At 37.4% G+C, this 19,225-nt stretch overlaps 1 protein-coding gene across 1 annotated transcript in view; it reads left to right on the top strand.

The window, feature by feature from the left end:
- The window catches only part of UBR1 (ubiquitin protein ligase E3 component n-recognin 1), a gene marked incomplete at its 5' end in the record, with an annotated part of 40,230 nt that extends 27,798 nt beyond the window's left edge, over window positions 1-12,432 (top strand). The window contains 12 exons of the mRNA XM_010142387.1: window positions 1,953-2,008; window positions 2,301-2,397; window positions 3,313-3,380; window positions 4,226-4,376; window positions 5,199-5,286; window positions 6,871-7,004; window positions 8,258-8,366; window positions 10,157-10,213; window positions 10,674-10,751; window positions 11,407-11,577; window positions 11,780-11,881; window positions 12,291-12,432. Of these exons, the coding sequence (XP_010140689.1) occupies window positions 1,953-2,008; window positions 2,301-2,397; window positions 3,313-3,380; window positions 4,226-4,376; window positions 5,199-5,286; window positions 6,871-7,004; window positions 8,258-8,366; window positions 10,157-10,213; window positions 10,674-10,751; window positions 11,407-11,577; window positions 11,780-11,881; window positions 12,291-12,432 (1,253 nt within the window). The remainder of the gene's footprint in view (window positions 1-1,952; window positions 2,009-2,300; window positions 2,398-3,312; window positions 3,381-4,225; window positions 4,377-5,198; window positions 5,287-6,870; window positions 7,005-8,257; window positions 8,367-10,156; window positions 10,214-10,673; window positions 10,752-11,406; window positions 11,578-11,779; window positions 11,882-12,290) is intronic.
- Between the last annotated feature and the right edge of the window lie 6,793 nt (window positions 12,433-19,225).

Below are 19,225 nucleotides of genomic sequence, written 5' to 3'. Positions count from 1 at the left end.
AGGCTCTTGCTCCAGCGCTGGGGCAGCGGCTCGTCTGGGTCTCCAGCATGGCGGTTCCCGGCGGCGTGGCGATGCTCCGTTAAAGTCCCAGGGTGGAAAGAGAGAGAGCAAAGACTGTGAGGCAAGCCTAGGCGTGGCTTTTTACAGGGAAAACCGTGTGAAAAATAAAAAGCCCGCGAAAACTTTTAACCAGTGGAGATGCAGTGAACGTCACATGGTCAGGGAATACTATTGGTCAGTTTAAAACAAACTCTTCTGAAACAGGAGAAGTTTCCTTAAACGGTGACAGACCTGCGGGCATCTCCTACACAGCTAAATATCTACAGCTATGAAATAGTACTCAGTGCTCTCATTTTTTATTTTTGTCTTTATTCTCAAAAAATTCTCAGGGAATGTAGAAGAAATTGCTAAGCAGATACCTGGTAGAAAAAAAAAACCCCAAAATACCAAACACCCTCTGGCATGATTCTTTTTTGAAGACAAAATAATTACCATAAAAATTATAATGTATCTGTTTAGCAATCAGTCTCATTTCATTTCTGTATTATATATAAAAAGAAGTTTGTGTATTAAACATGCAACTGTAGATAGATCTGTAGTGGCTTCCAGACAGGGATAAGAGGTAAGAGATAAGTCTGAAATGCATGCTGAAGGAATTGAGAAGGTATGTGTACATCTTCATAAATACTGTTGGCCAAGTATGCCGTTATTTTGTAATGAAGCTGTTGAGGTATGAGGTACAAGTGTAGTCTGCCTTAAATCTATAGTAAATTTGACCCACCTGGAGTATCAAAAGTTCAAAGGATTTTTAGGATTATTAGGAATATTCCAATCGGGCAGGAGTAGTCACGAAAACTGATACATCTTTTTAGTGTGTTGTTTACAAACGGGTCAGGAGAGGACTGGAAGCCACCCATCTCTATTAACATTAATGCACTTATTGCTGTGCAAATTGTTTTTGTTTGATAGCTTTAAAGAAGATCTTGGCGACTGTCAGAGATGAGTTTGCCAGCAAGCATTTAAATGCTGTAACTGTTACCATAGATCTGCTGTCAAATCCAAATGTCAGAAGAATAAAATTCAGATGCTTTACGAGGCCAAGATTACAAAAACAGAGGGAGCGCTGTGCCAATCTGACCTGTCTTAGGCCACACCACTTCCTTGGATTCATTTTTGAGCGCAAATAGAGAGGCTTCCATGAAATTGTAAAGCAAAACTGCCCACATAGCTTCTAGTGAGCTGCTTTTGAATCTAGTCATAGGGTGCCTTATTAAGACTATTTCACCAGCATGTGGCCAAGCTGCCTGGACAAGGAACCTAGCTACCTGTGTTAGTGGAGTCTCTAGAGGAGGTTCAAAGCATCATTGACCCAAGGAATGTGAATTGCCTTTACTGCTTAAAGCCAGAGACTTAAAAATACAAACCTGATTTTTCCCATGTTTCCTCAGCAGCTCCACATGTTGTGTGTTAAACTGATGTATGGAAGTGCGCTTAGGGAGGAAAGCTGAATTGTATTTCAGCTTGGAAATTTTGTTTTCAAAGTATTTTTGTTAAACTACAGTCAAATGCGGTATTGCAAATCTGAGTGTGAAATAACTGTATAGTATCCCTGTAAACATACCTTGATGTTTTTTAGCTTTGTATAAGGGTAACTGAAAATACAACTAAATGTCTTGTCATCATTCACGTGAAACAATGTTCCTTTAAAATCCCTGGTTAGCAAGATCTGAAAACGAAATGTTTTTAAAAAGCTTGTTACAGCCATTTATCTGTGAAACATACAGTACCGTTTAAGATTTTTCAACAGAATGCTCTTATCACGATAAAGTCAAGTGTTAAGAAGTACATATACTAAGAATAAATTAATCTTGGACTAAGTGTATTCTAAGAGAAATGTCATCATAGTTCCAGTGGAACAAGCAGCTTAATCCTTTTCTGTGTTTAATTTTAAGAAAACCTCTTGGAAACGGAGGGCAAGCCTTTATTTGGATCTCTTCAAAATAGACAGGTATGGGCGAGTAAGATGTGCAGTACATTTTAAACAAAAAAAACATATATAAAAACCAGTTGAAACTACTAACATGAAGATCATTCTCTGCTGAGGGGTTGCTCTCAAAATGTTTAGATTGATAAGATAGAGTTTTTTTGAAGAATAGTGTTTCTACTTATACATGGAATTTCATATTAAATTAATTTATCAATGTGTTTTCTGTTTGTAGTATTACATATGTTTTTACAGCTTTATTTTGGTATTACGTCTTTCATTTTTTCGTGTCCAACCATTTTCTCTTGCACTTTAGCACAGTGGCCTTAAAGCATTAGTGCAGTTTGCAGCTGCTCAGAGAACAACGTCACCACAGGTCCTGATTCAGAAACATCTGATGCGTCTTCTAGGAGGTATTGCATTCCTTTTCTTTACTACCTTTCCTGTTGCAGAAGTTGCTGTTGCAGAATGGCACGCACATCAATACAGGATAGGAGCAAAGGCAGCAGTGTGAACTTCAATTTCTCTAATGTTGCCTGAAATCATGGAGTATTGCTCGAACTTAACTATCAATAATTCTATTAACCCAGCCCTGTATCACTGAAGCCCCCTAAAAATCCTCTATCCCGCATTACCTAGGCCTGGAGATACTTAGATCTGGAATATTTACAGACAATTAACAATTTCGTTTCTGGCAGCGTTCAAAATTACTCAAATTCTGTGCTAAACAGGTGACTAAAGCTACAACCAGGTATTCCTCTCTCTCAGCTGTGAGACTTCATTTCTCTAAAGGCTGCTTGCAGCCTAATTTAAGATATTTTTGGTCTCAGGGAGAGCTAATTGGAGACATTTAGCTATCCTCCATGTTTCTTAGTGATTAGATTAGTGTGGTGGTCTTTGTGAATCCGACTTTTTCACTTGTCTTGTATTTGGTAGTTAGTATTCTTAGGTGTGGTACAGGCTTTTGTGTTGGGCTAGGTTTTGAGGCATTACTGTTGCAATGCCTAAGTACATTTGTGGACTTCACCCTTAGCATTGTGTACTTCATTAGAGCTGGAGAAATAAATCAAAGATTTTTATCTCAGAATTTTGAAGATACAGTCATTAAAACTGAGTTGGTGGGACATGTGGAAATAGCTAAGCAGAGGCACAATCAATTAAATAAGTGGTGAGCAGTTAATGAAATATACTTCCTTAGTTCTGAGATGGGCATTTTTTGATGGAAACACAGAAAGTGTAGAGGCTCTAAATTCATATTCTGATATTACAGGTGAATCCCAAAGATGAAAATACATATCAAATGTATAATTAATACCTTTATTTTGTAGTTCTTCTACCAAACTTTAAAGTGGAGGACACTCCATCCCTCTTAGAAGTAGATATGTTCCACATTTTGGTAAGCAGGTTCAATTTATTCTTCATGTTAACACTTTTTAATTTTGAACATGGATATTTCAGTACTTTGCCCTGTAGATATTCGTGCGTTACCTGTTCACTTGCATGAGCCCTGCATACAAACCAGTTATTACATATGGCTGCTGTATGTGCTTACTTTTAGTTCTGCTGTTCTTCTAGCTTTCAGGTCTTTGCTGTCTCATATTTCATGCTTGCAATCTCAATCATCTTTTTACCACCTCCATTGCTATCAAACCTAAAAAAAAACACCCCCAAACCCGAGAAATGCACCCACTCATCTTGTTTCCTTGACTTTCCCTTTGTCTCTATAGACCTCTCATACTTTCTGATTCTTTCACATTCACTCTCATGACCTTCTTTACTCTTTTTAGCCTTTGCTTTCTGTTCTTAATACAAATCTGTATTATAGTTTCCTCTACTATTAAAACCCCACAAAACAAAACCCAAACAAACAAAAAAACCAAATCCACCAAAATAAAATCTGTTTTGCCCTGGTTGCCTTTCTAATTAATGCTTGATCTTGCTTTTCGGTGTACTTTTGTAAAAACCCAGGAATTAAGCTTCCTAAGAATTGGACAGGCTTTCCTGATGTATGTCTAACTTGGCTATATCTGAGTTTCCCACATGCTTGGAGGGGCACAAATGGTTAATATTTTTGAATGAGTTTTTGCTAGGCTTCGTGAATTAAAACTAGCAAGATAAATGAACATATTCAAATTGACTACAGAAATGAAATATAAATGTGCAATAAGTGTGATTTCTGTTACTCATGTAGCTATTTCCAAGTTTGTTACTTTAATATTTGCTCCTTCCCTTTCACTATAGGTGGGAGTTGTGTTATCTTTTCCATCTTTATACTGGGAGGATGCTGTAGACTTGCAACCTTCATCAATTAGTTCAGCCTATAACCACCTCTACCTCTTCCATCTGACAACGCTGGCACATATTACACAAATCATTGTCTCTTCAGCAACAGGTAGAGGTGCATTTTGGTTGGATTATTTTGGCATTTTACACAATTTCTTAAAAAATAATGGATGGACACCATTAGTGTCTACCAGGTGTAAACCTCTTCTTAATAAATGTTACTTAGTGCTAGGCAGTAATAACTGTTTTGTGATAAAAATGAAATACCACTACATAATTTTCAGAGCATTTCATTATATCACTTCTGTGTGCTTAGCCTAAGAGAACGTAGTCACTGATATATCAGTACGTGCTCAAGTCAGTCATTCCAGAGTGGTGACTTTCCCCTCTTCACTCCTTGCAGGAGAAGCAAAGCTCTGCCTAGCAGCAGCACTCTGAGCTGTACAGTGACAGTTAATACAGGTTTGGGAAGTCAACTTCCCTTTACCCTTCAAACCTAGTAAATACTCAGAGCCAAAATACAGAATCCTAGAAACTGACAGGAGAAAATTTCACTTTTCTCTGTATTTCATGCTACTGTTAAAACTAGCTATTAGTTTCCTTTTTCTTCATCATGATGGGACTGAATAATAATTCTAAAACATCCGGTAGCTCAATCTATACAGGATAATAACTACAGAAGTTGAAGTAAAGGAAGCAGTTCTTACACGAGGGTGAGCACTGAGGCAGTAATCCTGATTCTTCTTTATAGCATGCAGTTTTACGAGAATATTGTTAAGTTAAACCCAGCAAATAGAAATGAATTAGGCAAAATAAAGTGGAAATACTTCTCTAATGTGAATTAAAAAAAAAGAGCTCGGTATATGTAAAAGAAGAAAAGTGTGCCACAAACGAAATGCAGTTATTACGGGATTTATCTTTTTGTGCGCAGAATCACCTACTGTTCAATCATCTGACAACAGTGAGGAGGCACGGTCTGCACAGTCTTTCTGTAGAAAGGTTTGCCAGTACACCAGTGGGTAAGTAGCAGTTCAGTTACAGATGGCGATCCACAGGGATTGACACAGAAAACCGGGGGTGGAATTGTATGGGGAGTTAGCACAATGCCTTGTGCTTTCTCCCCATATACCTTAATACTGAAAAAACCGAAACTGGTAAAAGTATTTTTGGTTAAAATAGCTACTTTTTGTGGATAACAGAGTAATTTCTTAGTGTAAGGATGAAAAAATACCTACATCCATTCTGGAGAGAAACTTTTTCTTTGCCTTGATTGTTTTTTTTTGGTTTAGGTCTCTCAATTATAAATGGAAGCCAGAAGGAAGATTATGGTTCCCCTATAAAAGGGGTAAAAGTTGCTTATTTGTTTGAGCGTTAGTGCCCATCTTTTCCGACTTCGCTGATAGGTGTAGCTACAGACTCTTTAATACTTCGGTATCTCTTTGTCAAGTAAACTAGAAAACTTGGGTGCCCCCTCTACAAATTCTGCTTTTATTTATTTTTACTAAGGCTAGTAGTAAAGATATGTTTCTCAAGGATTGACAATGCTACCCACTTATCTAAAAGTTTGAAGACTAAATTTCTAAATATTTTAAATCTGTTATTTTAATCAGTAATTTTTCTGACGCATGGGCTTAGAGTTGTAGGTACTGTGCTTTTCGGAAAACCTGGTCGCTGTATTGGGATGCCTAGGTACAGAATTAAATGCCAAAGTTTAGGCAACCCAGGTCTGAGACTTCCCGTGTTTTAATTTCTGTGTGTGCATCTGACCTATCTGTGCTTAAACAGCACGATCTACATAATAATAGTTTTGCAATGGTCTGTATTATAATACAGCTTTACAGATTACGAACATCCTGATCACATATATCTGAATATAACTAAGTTTAAAATGTTTAGAAAACAGGGACACTGTAAGTTAAATATACTATGAAATTTAGACTGAATGCTCATATCGCATAAACAGTAAGAGAAATTGCTGAGATGAGTGTCATCACTCCAGTGTTTTTTGTCAAAAATGCAATTAGCATAGTTTTATTTCAAACAATGAGTGTTTCTGCTGTGACTTCCCTAATGAAGTATGAGGTATTTATTATTCAGTCTGTCAGTCTTGTTGTTCCTGAAGAGTATTTATGTTTCGTTGGAGGTTTTTTTTCTCATTTTCGAATTGCATTCAAAATGCCAACTGAATGAAAAACTTCCACCATTAAAAAAAATTGCTGGTTTTCAGTAATAAAAAACAACCCGTGTAAGAAACAATTGCTCCACGATGATGCTGTATTGCACAGTTTAAATGAGGTTATCGTGAGTTAAGTAGAGATGGACAGCTATGTGTTGGCTATTTATATTTTATTATTCTGAAAAAACCTAAGCTGAGATAATTTGAAGGCTTCGTGTAGTGTTCTACATAAACTCAGTACTCATTCCTTCGGCAAAGGGGAAGTCGGAAGTTAGGTGCCAGTGCCTGTGTTTCACACAATTTGGGGTACTTACGTGTTGCTTCTACACAGCTGACATGTTGGCTACCAGTGCTAGCCACAATGAGAAAGTACTGGAAGGATTTGCACTCTGAACTACTGCAGTTATTTCTCATTTGTGTATTACAGTTGCTTTAGTCAGGATATTCCGGGCTGGCTTGTGTGGGATTGTGTTAAAAAAGGCATCATGCCTTACCTGCGTTGTGCTGCTTTATTTTTTCATTATTTGCTGGGAGTTTCTCCACCCGAGGAACTACTACAAGGTAAATATGAGGAAGCAAATTATCTATATACTGACTTTGTTTACTGTTTTCTTGGAAGAATGGGAATTTTTAAATGTTCACAAAATCTTAACAATAGTTAATACATTAAAGTAAAATGTGGAACAAGAAGGAAATACTTTTTGTATAGGAATTTGTATAGGAAGGGGGAGGGTTCTTATCCAAGAAGCTGTCTCCTATCCAAGAGGCTTGTTTCAGCTTTCTTTGCATGTAAAGGAGTTACTTCTGGTTATGTGCAAATATGTGAATTTTCAGTGACATATTGATAGGAAGTATTTGTGGATACAAAGATTCCGTGATTCGAAGGGTAATTCCAAGGGCTTAGATCACATCACCTGAGAAATAGCCTGTAGTATACTTAAAAAAACCCAAACAAATGTGCAGTTGCTAATGTTGGTAAATGCTAAAGACATCAGGATTCAGCAAAACAGAGCCAAGTAGAAATAAAGCACATTATAAAACTCAGTCCTCATCCTTAAAGGTTCCTAATGCATTACAGGTACTAAACCCAAACCCAATTATTTTGTCTTCTGTCAAAATGCGGTGAAACACAGAATCATCAACTATTTGGAGAGGAAGACCAAAATTGCTGTGAACAATTGAGACAAAATACGGCAGCTTAAATTGATTTATATAACCTGTGAGCTAAGTTTTAATTTGGTTAGGATCTATGAGTCAAAGTCTGCACTTCGGGATATGCTATCATCCTTACCATACTTTGAGTCTATAGGGCAGAGTCTTGGTGAATCAGCAATGCCATTTTCTGTAGCAGAGCCAAAAAATTACCATCCAGCAAACTGTTAAATTAGCCCAGCTTCAGGTAGTGTCTAAGCACAGACTTGATCATAGCAAAATTTTATATCGTTGTAGGCCAGAAGGATAGTGAAAAGCTGAAATGTTGTAAGTACAGAAATCTGCTGCACTAACATTTGTTACAAATTATGCAGTGAAATGGAATTTAAGCAAGGAATTCTGTTACTGCACTGACCTATGCATGACTTAAAAATTACTTAATAATATATGTCCAGTTTTTTAAACCTACAGTAGATCCTCAGTTAGTGCTGATGATTATAGCTCTAATTAAGGCATTGGAATTGTACTATCTAAGAGCTGTGCTGAAGCTGTAAGATACTGTTCAATGGAAGAAGCATCAGGAGATTTCTAGCTTTCAGTGAATTATTCAGCAGTGATGAAACACTTCTAACAGTTGCTTATGTTTTCTTTTTCTCCTGCAGTTTCTGAAGAAGGGCAATTCAAGGCACTTTGTAGTTACCTCTCTCTACCTACCAATTTGTTCCTGCTTTTCCAGGAATACTGGGACACAGTAAATCCACTGCTACAAAGGTACTACTTGGGACTGGACAGGCCACTTTTTTCTGGTGTGATGGCCTTCTGGGAATTCTGTATCAAATTTGTTAATAAATCACTGAGCTCAAATCATACTAGAGTTCTAAACGTTTGATGGGCACGGGTATACTGAATCTCTTAATGCACTTCAAAAACATAAAACATTCTATGTTTTATGGTAATTCAAACATTAAACAATGATAGTTTAAGGGACTAGTGATTGCACATCTATCTGAAATCGTTCATACAGAAAGAAGTTATCATAAATCTTTGCTTGGATGATATGGCACTTACTGTTCATTGACCTATTTTTAATCGATCTACAGCAGAAGTGCTGATTACACGAGCTATAAAATGAGAATATGGAAAATTATGTAGCTGGCAAGGGTGAGACTTTGTGTTATTTCTTCTCTGGATTTCCAAAATAGACTGATGAATGTTGAAGTTAGTTTACTGGTTAAATGATTATGTATGTTGCAATCTAGCAGTAAAGAAATAATTGGTAAAATAAAGACACGCCCCCTGCCCCTGCCTCCTCTCTGCTGTAACTCTGAGAACAATTCTGCTATATTGTGTTGGAGAATATCTCCATGTATTTAATGTGACCGTTTGAGCACTTGGTGACATTAATTATTATTCCTAGTTCTTGGCAGCATGTTCTGGATCACACTGGCTTTTTTTTAGGGGGTGTGTGGGGTTTTTTTGTTTTTTTTTAACCTATTGTCTAGATTCCTTCAATTTAGGGACACTTTGAGCTATTGACTCCAACTTACAGTCCATACAGCTGACCTAAACAATTCCTTACATACAGTTTTACTATAATTTATTGCATTTGTGGTATATATATTGCTTATAAATTACTAGCATTTTCACAAGTAAATTATTAAATGAGTTTTCTTACATGTTTCTGCATGTTTGCTCAAAGACGTAACAACTTACAAGACAACATAGAGGGGAGGTGCGTGTGGACATTAGAAAACGTTCACTAGAGGCAGGGCTAACAAATCCATTGTAGTGCTCCCAGTCAAAAACAGAGGTTTCAAGTAGGAGGCTACATATCTAATGTAATAGTAACAGTTGTCAAATCATCATCCAAGTTCCCATATGTTTTTTGAAATAATCTTATTTCAGAAGACTAAATTTAATGATTGTTGAGAAATGTGTTAAATGAAGCTTACAGGATTGACCATCTGCTACAGTTTCTCTCTCCCTTCTCCTTTTTGTAGAAATAACTGGAAAAATATCTCAGACATACTAATTCCTCTGTTTAGTAACTTGCCAGTATCTACCATTGTTTCCATAAACCATTTGGCCATTCTAAGCAAGCAGACAACATGCAGTAAAGCATTGTAAAATAACCATTGAGGGACGGTCATTAAATAAAAGCAATATATACTTTCCTAGTAGAGTATATGATATTTTCTTATGCTGTGGCTCTCAGCAGATAAATTCCAAAGGCAGCTGTGTATTGTAGCCCACTTGGAGACCTTCAGTGTGTCTGAAGAATGCTTGCATTTTATAGCTCACAGAGTTAACACAGAGTTTTCATGTGCATGTTGATAATTTTAAGTGGTGGTGTTTTTCACATAGGTTTTTCTCCTGTATACAAACTTAAATTCTTTTCCTGAAGTAAAACTGTACAGAGTAACTGTTTCTCCTTGTGAAGTTTTAGCTAGAACTATCAATGCTTTATCTGGGCTCTGCTTATTGCTTACTAATTTACCTTGGTGATCTTACATGTATATTATTATCAAACACTGTCATTTGCAAATCTATGTTTGAAATAGGTGGTGTGCTGACCCAGTGGTGTTAAGTTGTTTAAAGGGGAAAAGCATTGCAATAAGGTGAGTTTGGATTTATTACTATTGGTTTTTTTCTTCTGTATATGACTTAAAACTGTTGAAGAATGAGGTGTTTGTTGTAGGCAAGTTCGAGTGCCTGTATTTTCTTCCTCCTGCTACCAAAAGTACATTTCTCTTTAAATGGTTGTGTATTGTTCCTCATGCAGTGACTCTTCAGTAAGAATGTACAGCGTTGTTAGACAAGTTATCTGGCTTACTCTAGGGGAAAATAAAAGCTAACTGAAATATGAAATGCTTTCACACGTGTAGGTTACATATGAAATTTAATTTCATCACCTTTGCTGGAACATAGGAATGCTGAAGCTTCCATGTGGAGCCTTTCACTTGGGCTTCTAGGCCGGCAGAAGTTTTCAGAAAGGACCAAAAGCTTAGCAGGAATTTATAGCTAACCATTTTGCTGCAATGTTTATTGTTCTTGTAATAGTTTTTTCACTTAACACAGGTATCCTAGGAAAAGAAATAGTTTAATAGAGCTTCCGGAAGATTACAGCTGCCTTCTGAATCAAGCTTCTCAGTTTAGGTAAGATGTGACACTTCTTACCTTACGGTTTAGGTAAGAAGCTGTCTTCCTAGGTGTTTTGTCACTTCGTGCAGTTACTGTAACTAGTGTTAAAACTCTGTACTGAAATTACCTTGCAGAAGTGCAGGGACTGTTATGGTTACACTGGACAGTACTAACCCATGCTCATTTTAAGTCTGAAACAGAATAGCTTACTAAATGAAGTCACTTACGTTTGATAGGATAGCGTATAAAATTATTGTAGCTTCCTCTGCTGGTCATTTTTTCACCAGTGCAGTTTGGCCATAAGCCTGAATATTATTTCTGCACGGGACACAATAAGCCCAGAAGGCTGGCACTGTCTTATGTCAGGACGAGTGAATCATAGGATAATTCAGGTTAGAACGGACATCAGCAGATCACCTAGGCGAACATCCTGCTTGAAGTGAGTGTATTCCAGATGAAACAGTTCAAGCAATGTAAAAACATAGCCAAATGAGGCAGACGTGTGAAGTATGATTACAATAGCGTATGTCTTAGGTTTTTGTTTGTTTGTGGGATGGGATTTTTGGGGGGATTTTTGTTGATTTTTTTTTTTTTTTTTAAGGAACTTTATCCATAGTTAACTTTTCAAGTTTTAATTCCTGCAGTAACGTTCTTGTTACGCTTCTTCTAGATGCCCGCGGTCTTCCGATGATGAACAAAAACATCCAGTATTGTGTTTATTCTGTGGGGCTATGTTGTGTTCCCAGAATACTTGCTGTCAGGAACTGGTGAACGGGGAGGAGTTGGGAGCGTGTACTTCTCATGCTCTTCAGTGTGGAGCTGGAGTCTGTATGTTTCTCAAGTAAGTAGCTAGCCACAATTTAATGTGTTAAAAGAGTAAAAGGAAATATATGAAGGTCAAAATTCACATCACTGTCAAAGCACTTGATTCTTTTTGTCTGACATGAAGAAATATTGCTTTGACATAAAAAACAACTCACCAAAGAGCGAAGAACCTGCTGAAAGTTGTCTTGTATTTTAAATGTATCTATTTTTTCCTTAAGAATCAGGGAATGCAAAGTTGTCCTCATTGAAGGTAAAACCAGGGGCTGCTTATATCCTGCTCCCTACTTGGATGAATATGGAGAAACAGATCCGGGTTTGAAGTAAGTAAATGTTTGTACTGCACTGTAACATGTCTTGGGCTGGTGAAAAGGTTTAACTTCAAATTCCTGACGATAGTTTCCAGTCATGAATGGGTCATTCATAACTGAAAAATACACCTTTTTGGTACTGTTGAACTTTCTTACTTTTCTCAAGAATACTTTGTATGCTTTTCATCAAAAATGTGCAACAACATCCGTTTCTGAAATGTCATCTGGAAATGGCAGTCATTGCTTGTTGAATGTAGAATTTTTTTCATTTCCAGTAGACTTGTTGGAATTGGTGTTCATACAAGTATTTGAGGTTTTCTGGCTGTCATTAAGGGTATTAATGCTAGACTGTTAATGGAACAATTTGTCAGTTGCTATTCTGATATCCTTATTGAGTATTCTTCTTTTTCCTTCTATGAAGAAGAGGCAATCCCCTGCACTTATGTCGGGAGCGTTACCAGAAACTCCATCTGTTATGGCAGCAGCACTGCATCATAGAGGAGATTGCCAGGAGCCAAGAAACGAATCAGATCTTCTTTGGATTCAACTGGCAACTGCTCTGAGTCTCTTGAATTTAGTGAAAACTTTCAGCTTTGGCAGTGCTTTGGAAAAGGAAGGGAGGGTTGCGGTAAATAATCTACTCTTAAGAGGATTCTGTAGTTCAGACACAATTGATGTATTCTCTAGGTTGGCTGTATTACTGATACATTGAACCAGAATCTCATGTCTTTTTTTTTTTCCTATCCCAAAAAGGAAACCTACGTTATATTATTATTACTGTACATTCAGGTCCAGAAATATTTCCACTTATTTGAGAAGTTGTCATTGTTTCACATGTTTTGACAAGGACAGCTTCCCAAATGCTGTGCTTCAGGGCACGTAACACCTTTCTGTCTCTTCCATGCCTTGAGAATATACCTAAATGTTGTTGCTACAGAAAAAGTCTCCTTTACTTTCTCCCTGGGTTCTTTTCCCAAGTTTAGTGAAGCTTTTAAATAAGTCAAGATCCGTGGCATAATATTGGAGTGGAAGTGGTGCCAGGCCTGTAGTAATCTGTCGCAACAGGTACAGCAAACAGTGAGTTGTACAGAAAAAACCTGCGTTCAGCTATATCCTGGGATTTAAGGAAGAGTTTTCATTAATGAACTCTTCAAAGAGTAAGTGTGGGCTAGAAAGTGCATGGGGGAATTACCATCTTGCTTGTTGCATCAAAAAATCAAGTCTGTGCTTTTTTTCATCTCCAGAACTGCACTTTATCTTATGAATTTGTCCTCTGTTGATGCTCTATATCCTAAGAGGTCTAGGGCTACACCATTTGGCTAGCTTGTGGTTAGTTTTACTTCTTTTACAGTTTGTCTCCTGAGATTTTCCGCAAGAACCAAATGTGAAAATACTGTGAGGGAGTTGTAGTGTAGTTCTGCAATTTATACAAGAGCCAGAGACTTCAGTGAAGTAGAAGACCTTCAAAGCTATCACCGCGCTAAAATCAAGGCCCCAAAGCAACAAGTTTTAGAATCAGAAATAAGTTTGCTCATATCTGATGAATTTTCCACTCCCTTCATCCTCTGTCACTGTTGTTTGGAGCCCTGCCTGCTGTGTTTTGGGGGGCACATTCAGTGCCAGTTAGAGCAGAAAAGGGAAGCTAAGGTAGCTAACGCTGTCTCTGCCCTTCGGTAGTTAATAGCACATGAGGAGCTCCATCTCAGTTACGTGATTGTGCTTCGGTTTGAAATGTTTGATTCCAACCACAATATACATGAGAGTGTTTGTAATGTGATGGGTAAAAATGCTTTCCCAGGAAATCCTGTTTCTGTGTGAAAGTTTGAAGTTGTCAGTACTCTAAATTTACCCACCCCTTTGCTATTTGGATTCCTTTGTGTCGTTTTAATAAGGCTTGCAAGGGAATATTTTCAAATTGATGTCTAAGAGCTTGTTTTTGTATGATTTCTTTTTGGCTTTTTCTTTTGCTAATGATTGTATGAGAGATAGTAAAACCACAAATGATTTAGATTTAAATATCATTGTTCTAGGGTTTTTTTTAAAGTTTTTAGAGTACAAGTGAGTGTGCTGAACAGCACCATAACTCATCTAAAAATGGAATACCAATGAACTCAGATATTTTTCTGATTTCAGATACTTTTTTATAACTTTTGCTGTAATCCTTCTCTGGTGATATAAATAGTTGGCTTTGGTATATTTTTCAGGTATTCTATTTCTTGCAGTTAAAACCATTCTCCTTATTTTAATTCTTTCAGATTTTAAACCTGAATATGAAACTCTTTGAAAGACAAACATTAATTCTTTTAGACGTCTCTAAAATGTATTTGAAATGCGTACTGAATTTAGAAGAACAGTTGTCATGAAAGCTTGCATGCACCGGCAATTTAAGGTCATCAAACCCCAGTATTTTTGTTGGTAAGAAGTGTGAAGATTAGCAAACGTATGCCTCATTGATATCGAAACTGTATTCATGTACTGTTTCCCTCTGATATTTACCTGTTCACTTATCAGGAGCATTCAGTTACCTTGCACTTCACTGATACAAAGATTCTGTTATCAAATACGCAGTGACATCAATTTGTTTTCTGTCTGAACTGTAGTGTCTAAAGACAGGGGCTGGTCTGAGCAGGTGAGCTCACATTCAAAGCTCCAGAAATCTCTTTGTAGCTGAAGAAGCGGGACAGGAAAGTTGCATCTTTCTGTACATTTGCACCTACTAATTTAGCAAAGGGACTCCCATATCATTCACTGACCAGTGTCGTTATCTTTAATTTCATAAATTACTATGCAGTTTTGTTCACTGTGAGTATAATATATAATTTAGTGATCGCAAAACGCTTATGCCACTGATTTCTGTTCCATCCAAGCTGAGAGAAGAAGTTATTTCGTAATGCACATACCGGTATCGTTAACTGCAAAAATGTAAATTTGAAACTTGTATAATGTTCTTGTGCTTTTGAAATAAAATATCTTGTATATGTATATTTAAAGAAAGGAAATAAAGTAACTTCTCATACGTTAATCAATTTTTATTTGGAGGTGCTTTGGCATTTCACCGTTCACTTTACAAAGGCATTATAGCAGTATCTGTCAATGTGGAAAAGGGGAAGAGTTAGTAAATGGTTGGTAAACAATACCGGTTATCCCTGTAGTCTGTGTCACCATTGTACCAGTTAGTAGTGGTGGAATGCTTTTTCTCATTTAAAGAAATATTCCACTTGAAACTTGTATTTTACAGATGCAAATTCCTGTAGTGTCTACCTCAATCTGTAGTCTTAAGTACAGAATTTAGTATTTAGGTATCCTTAAATTGGTTAGTTGAGTCATTCTGGTTTTGTAGCTTCTCCAAGAAGAACTGGCTGTAATGTCTGTCATACTTAACCTCTAGAAAGGGAAAGTTCATGGTGTTGGTCTAATGCGCTGTGTGATATGTATTTTAAAAAAAGAAAGAAAGCTTTATTACAGAGCTAAGCAAACAGTCAGAAGTATTTTACACAAGAACAGCCAGTACTTCTTGCCCCTTTTTATGTTACAAGCTGTTGGCTGTTGTCATTTTCTCGCTGCTGTGTCGTAGCTTTGGGCCCATGTTAAGTTCACAGAGTTCGGGCGTTGAGGGTGGTGCTCGCTATGCTTATTCTTAGCAAAGCAGATGATTTTTAAAGAAGCAATTTCTGATGAGGTAAAAAGATGAAGGTAGGTCAAGTCTACTAGCAAAAACGTTCTGAAGAACATTAGAACAAGAAGCCCATTCATTTTGGGGCGGGGGAGCAGGGGAGGAAAAGAGCCCCAGCATCATTTCTTGCATAGTATGTATCTCAAGGTGTGATGTACAAAGTTACATAGAGAAGTATTTTGACCATCATATGCTTTGCTTTATGGTTGGAGTCCACTTTATTTTCTAGACAATACCCTTGAATAATCTCCCTTGTAAACTAGTCAGATTCATTATACAACATCTGTCAGATTCATTATACATCTGAGTTTCTTACTTAGATTCTTTGAAGATCTTGACAACAGGTTAAAGGATTCTTCAAAACTGAAAGTTGTTTCATTGTTGTGGTACAATCTTTTATTTATTTTTTTACCTGTGTTTTGCAGGCAGGCTAAATATGGGCTTTACAGAAAATGAATCATAATGAAAATCCACTCGTGTACAAGTCTCTCAAACTCAGTTATTTCCAATCCTGGCTACATTTCTCTAAATTGACTTTCAGTATGTTTGAAAGTGTACGTGAAAGAGAAGCTGTATAAAGGAAACGTGTTGAAGGAGAGTGAGCTGAAATTGAAAGGGATTGTGTACATTAATTTGTGTAATGGTCTGTAAGAGGAGATCCAGTATGAAGTTAAACATGAAACATTAAAACTGGACCCAAGTTTTCTTTTTATTTCTGTGACTATTGTTCATGAGATCACTGGCAAAAAAAGGGGAGTATAATTCGTGCTGTTTAATTACAGGTTGTTAAATAACTCGGAATCCATCAGACTTAATTTTAGAAGGTTTCGGGGTTTCACGCTTGAGTGAATGAGCCTCAGTGAAATGTTGTGAAGCAGGCAGTAGGGACTGTGGATTTGATGATCCTTTCAAGTCCTCGCTGTATTTGTAAAGATCTGTGGTTAGTCTTTTTCAGCAGACTGCAGAACCTTATGTCTCCTTCCTCTTAATAGTGCCTGAAATGTAATATTAACCTCTCTGGGTACAAGTACTGAGATGCAGTCTGGTGCCTGGAGAGCGGTCATCCAGGGTACCAGAGGTTTCTGCTTGAAGGTTATCCTGAACATTGCATGGCAGCCTGAGGAATCATTCACTCCAGATGATAAAAAGCCTCCAGTCTTCTTTCATGCCACTTTCTGTGAGTGATGCTGCCCTTCAGTAAAAGCAGCGGTACCACTGCATTTCAATCTCGTGATACTGCAGGTTATCTAGGAATATTTGTTTTCCCAATTCAGACTTCATGGAACTTCACTGAGCAATTTGATTACCATCCTCGGGGCAGCCCGCCTCAGTTAACTGACATGCAGGAGCAGGACAAGATCTCCACTGAAGCGATGGTCTCCTCAGGAGTGAGGACTCCAGCGTGATCTGTGAGCTTCACACCTTTACAGACGAGTCTTTGCTCAACTACAGGGTATTGCACACAGAGCCTGCAGTGCTCCCACAGATGGGAAGCCTGTGAAAGCACGTGTACCGACTGATTTGTAACATTTTTAATATCATTCATCTTGCATTGTAGACAACTGTGTCTATGCAATTTTAAAGTCAGTTTGCAGAAGGGAAATTTCGAGCCTCTAAGGAGATGATGCTGTGTTCGCTTTTAAAATATAAATGATACTTTTAATGTGCTGTATTTGTGTATTTCACATGAATTATTTTTTATTTATGATCAATGTAGAGCAAATGTTGTTCAGTTATCAGAAAGCTTTAAAGGAATAGCTTCGTAATTGCAGTTTCTGCAATTACGAATTCTGGAACTGTCATAATGCCTTCTTCAGAAACTGAATATTAAAATGTTTCCATTTTTTTAAATGAAGAACTTCATGAGGAAGATAATTTTAGACATAGGTGAGCTACTTACTCTGGAAGTTGCCATTGCAAAAAAGTACTAATTCTGACTGGATTAAGCATTAATAACAAATAGGATAACAAGTGTGCCCCAAGTCGTATTTATTTCTGTGCCTGAGCAGATGCTCCAGCTTAAAGGCTTGGCTTGCTAATGCCATCTTTGTCTTTATAAATCACAGAGAATTAAAGATGGAGACTGTGCTGCTACCTGAGTTTGTTTTCTTGATCCAGTGGCTGTAATATTAAATACTCCAGGAAACCCAGACTGTTGTGACAGGTGCTGTGACGCGAGCTAGATACGTAGGATGCACTTCCGCTGTCTGAGGGAACCAGTACGTACAGAGCGAAGAGAAAGCACTTATTTCCAAAAAGTAGGTTTTATTCCTGTTACTGTGAAATGAGCTGTCGCCTTTTGCAATGTATCTGTGTCGATGGGGACTCTGGATGCCTATCCAGGATAGAAGTGAACAATCTAATGACTAGGTAATTACTAGTAATAATCAAGACGGTGACTTACGCTGATGCTCAGATAAATTCACAAGTGACCACGTTGCCAGCTGCTGCTGCAGCTTTTGGCGGTTGGCTAAGAGGCAAAGCTTAATTTGCCAAATATTAACTGGTCTTTTATGGAAAAATGTGTTCTCCTCATGTGGAAGTAAATGACCCGCAGGGGGCCAGGGCGAACGTGTAGCCGGACAGCTGTCCCCTGCTCTTCCTGCTAATGGACTGCAGCAGCCACTGCGTGAAATGTCTGTGTCTTTAGAGACGCTCAGGCTGGTTGATCGTTTTAGTTCACTCATCCTTCCAAATCTATTTTTCAGAGCAGATTCTTGACAAATCTATCATACAGGGACCTCGACTAGAGGGTCACAGCTCTTAAAATTCTGCAAGCTAAATAGCTGACCTAAAGAGATTTTTAAATGGTGCAAAATGGCAGGTTTTGTTTGCTTCTACAGTTAGATGCATTTTGCCATTAGAAAATGTTTCCTAAAATGCAGAATAAAATTTCCTTCTTCAAAAAAAAAAATTGTGCTCTTATTTTCAGTTTTGCAACCATTTTTATCATGCTGAAACATTTCTCACTTTTATTTTTTAAAGCATTTCATTTTTGGTCATTAAATCCACAGAAATAATTCTGGTTTTTTGTAAGTTATTTCTGATTATCTTACACCTTTTTGTTATTGAGCAAGCTAGAGCTCTTTTTCTGAGTGTGGAAGGACTAAAATTGTGTTGAAGTAATTACTATTGGCTGGCCCATGTGGCACTTGGCATACTCCTCAGAAAAAAACAATTTCAGTTTTTAAAAATTATGTTAATTTGCAGTACATTAATGTCTTTCTCCTTGATCTCCTAAGGTACAATAACTTTCTTTTTTCATTCTTTTCAGAGATGAATCAGCTAATTTTAGTGCTGCTGGTAAGGCTCAGGACACTTGTGCTCACTGTTCTGCACCACTACGACCAAAACAGACTGTGATACAGAAGTATAATTCTTGCCTCTCAGGAATGTTTGAGGAATTAAGCACCAGTTAAGTTTAATGCCACACCAGACAAAGTGACAGAGATGAAGAACAGAAGTAGACACATAGGTGAATGCTATAAAAAGGGAGGAGTTAACATAGTTCGTGTAAAGGAAAGTCTCATCTTACAAATCTAATTCTTTGAAGGAGTTAATGAGTATGATGAGGATGTTGAACCAGTCAGTAATAATGTAGATTTCAAAAAACTTTTAATAGTGTCCTCCAGCTCACAGAACAGAAGAAGCTGTCAGGAGATAAAAAGGAAGATCTGGTTCAG

The sequence above is a fragment of the Buceros rhinoceros genome, unplaced genomic scaffold, assembly GCF_000710305.1.
Source record: "Buceros rhinoceros silvestris isolate BGI_N320 unplaced genomic scaffold, ASM71030v1 scaffold13258, whole genome shotgun sequence".
Classification (NCBI taxonomy): domain Eukaryota; kingdom Metazoa; phylum Chordata; class Aves; order Bucerotiformes; family Bucerotidae; genus Buceros; species Buceros rhinoceros.
Note: the sequence above shows the minus strand (reverse complement) of the source record. Positions and strands in the feature narration are given on the sequence as shown.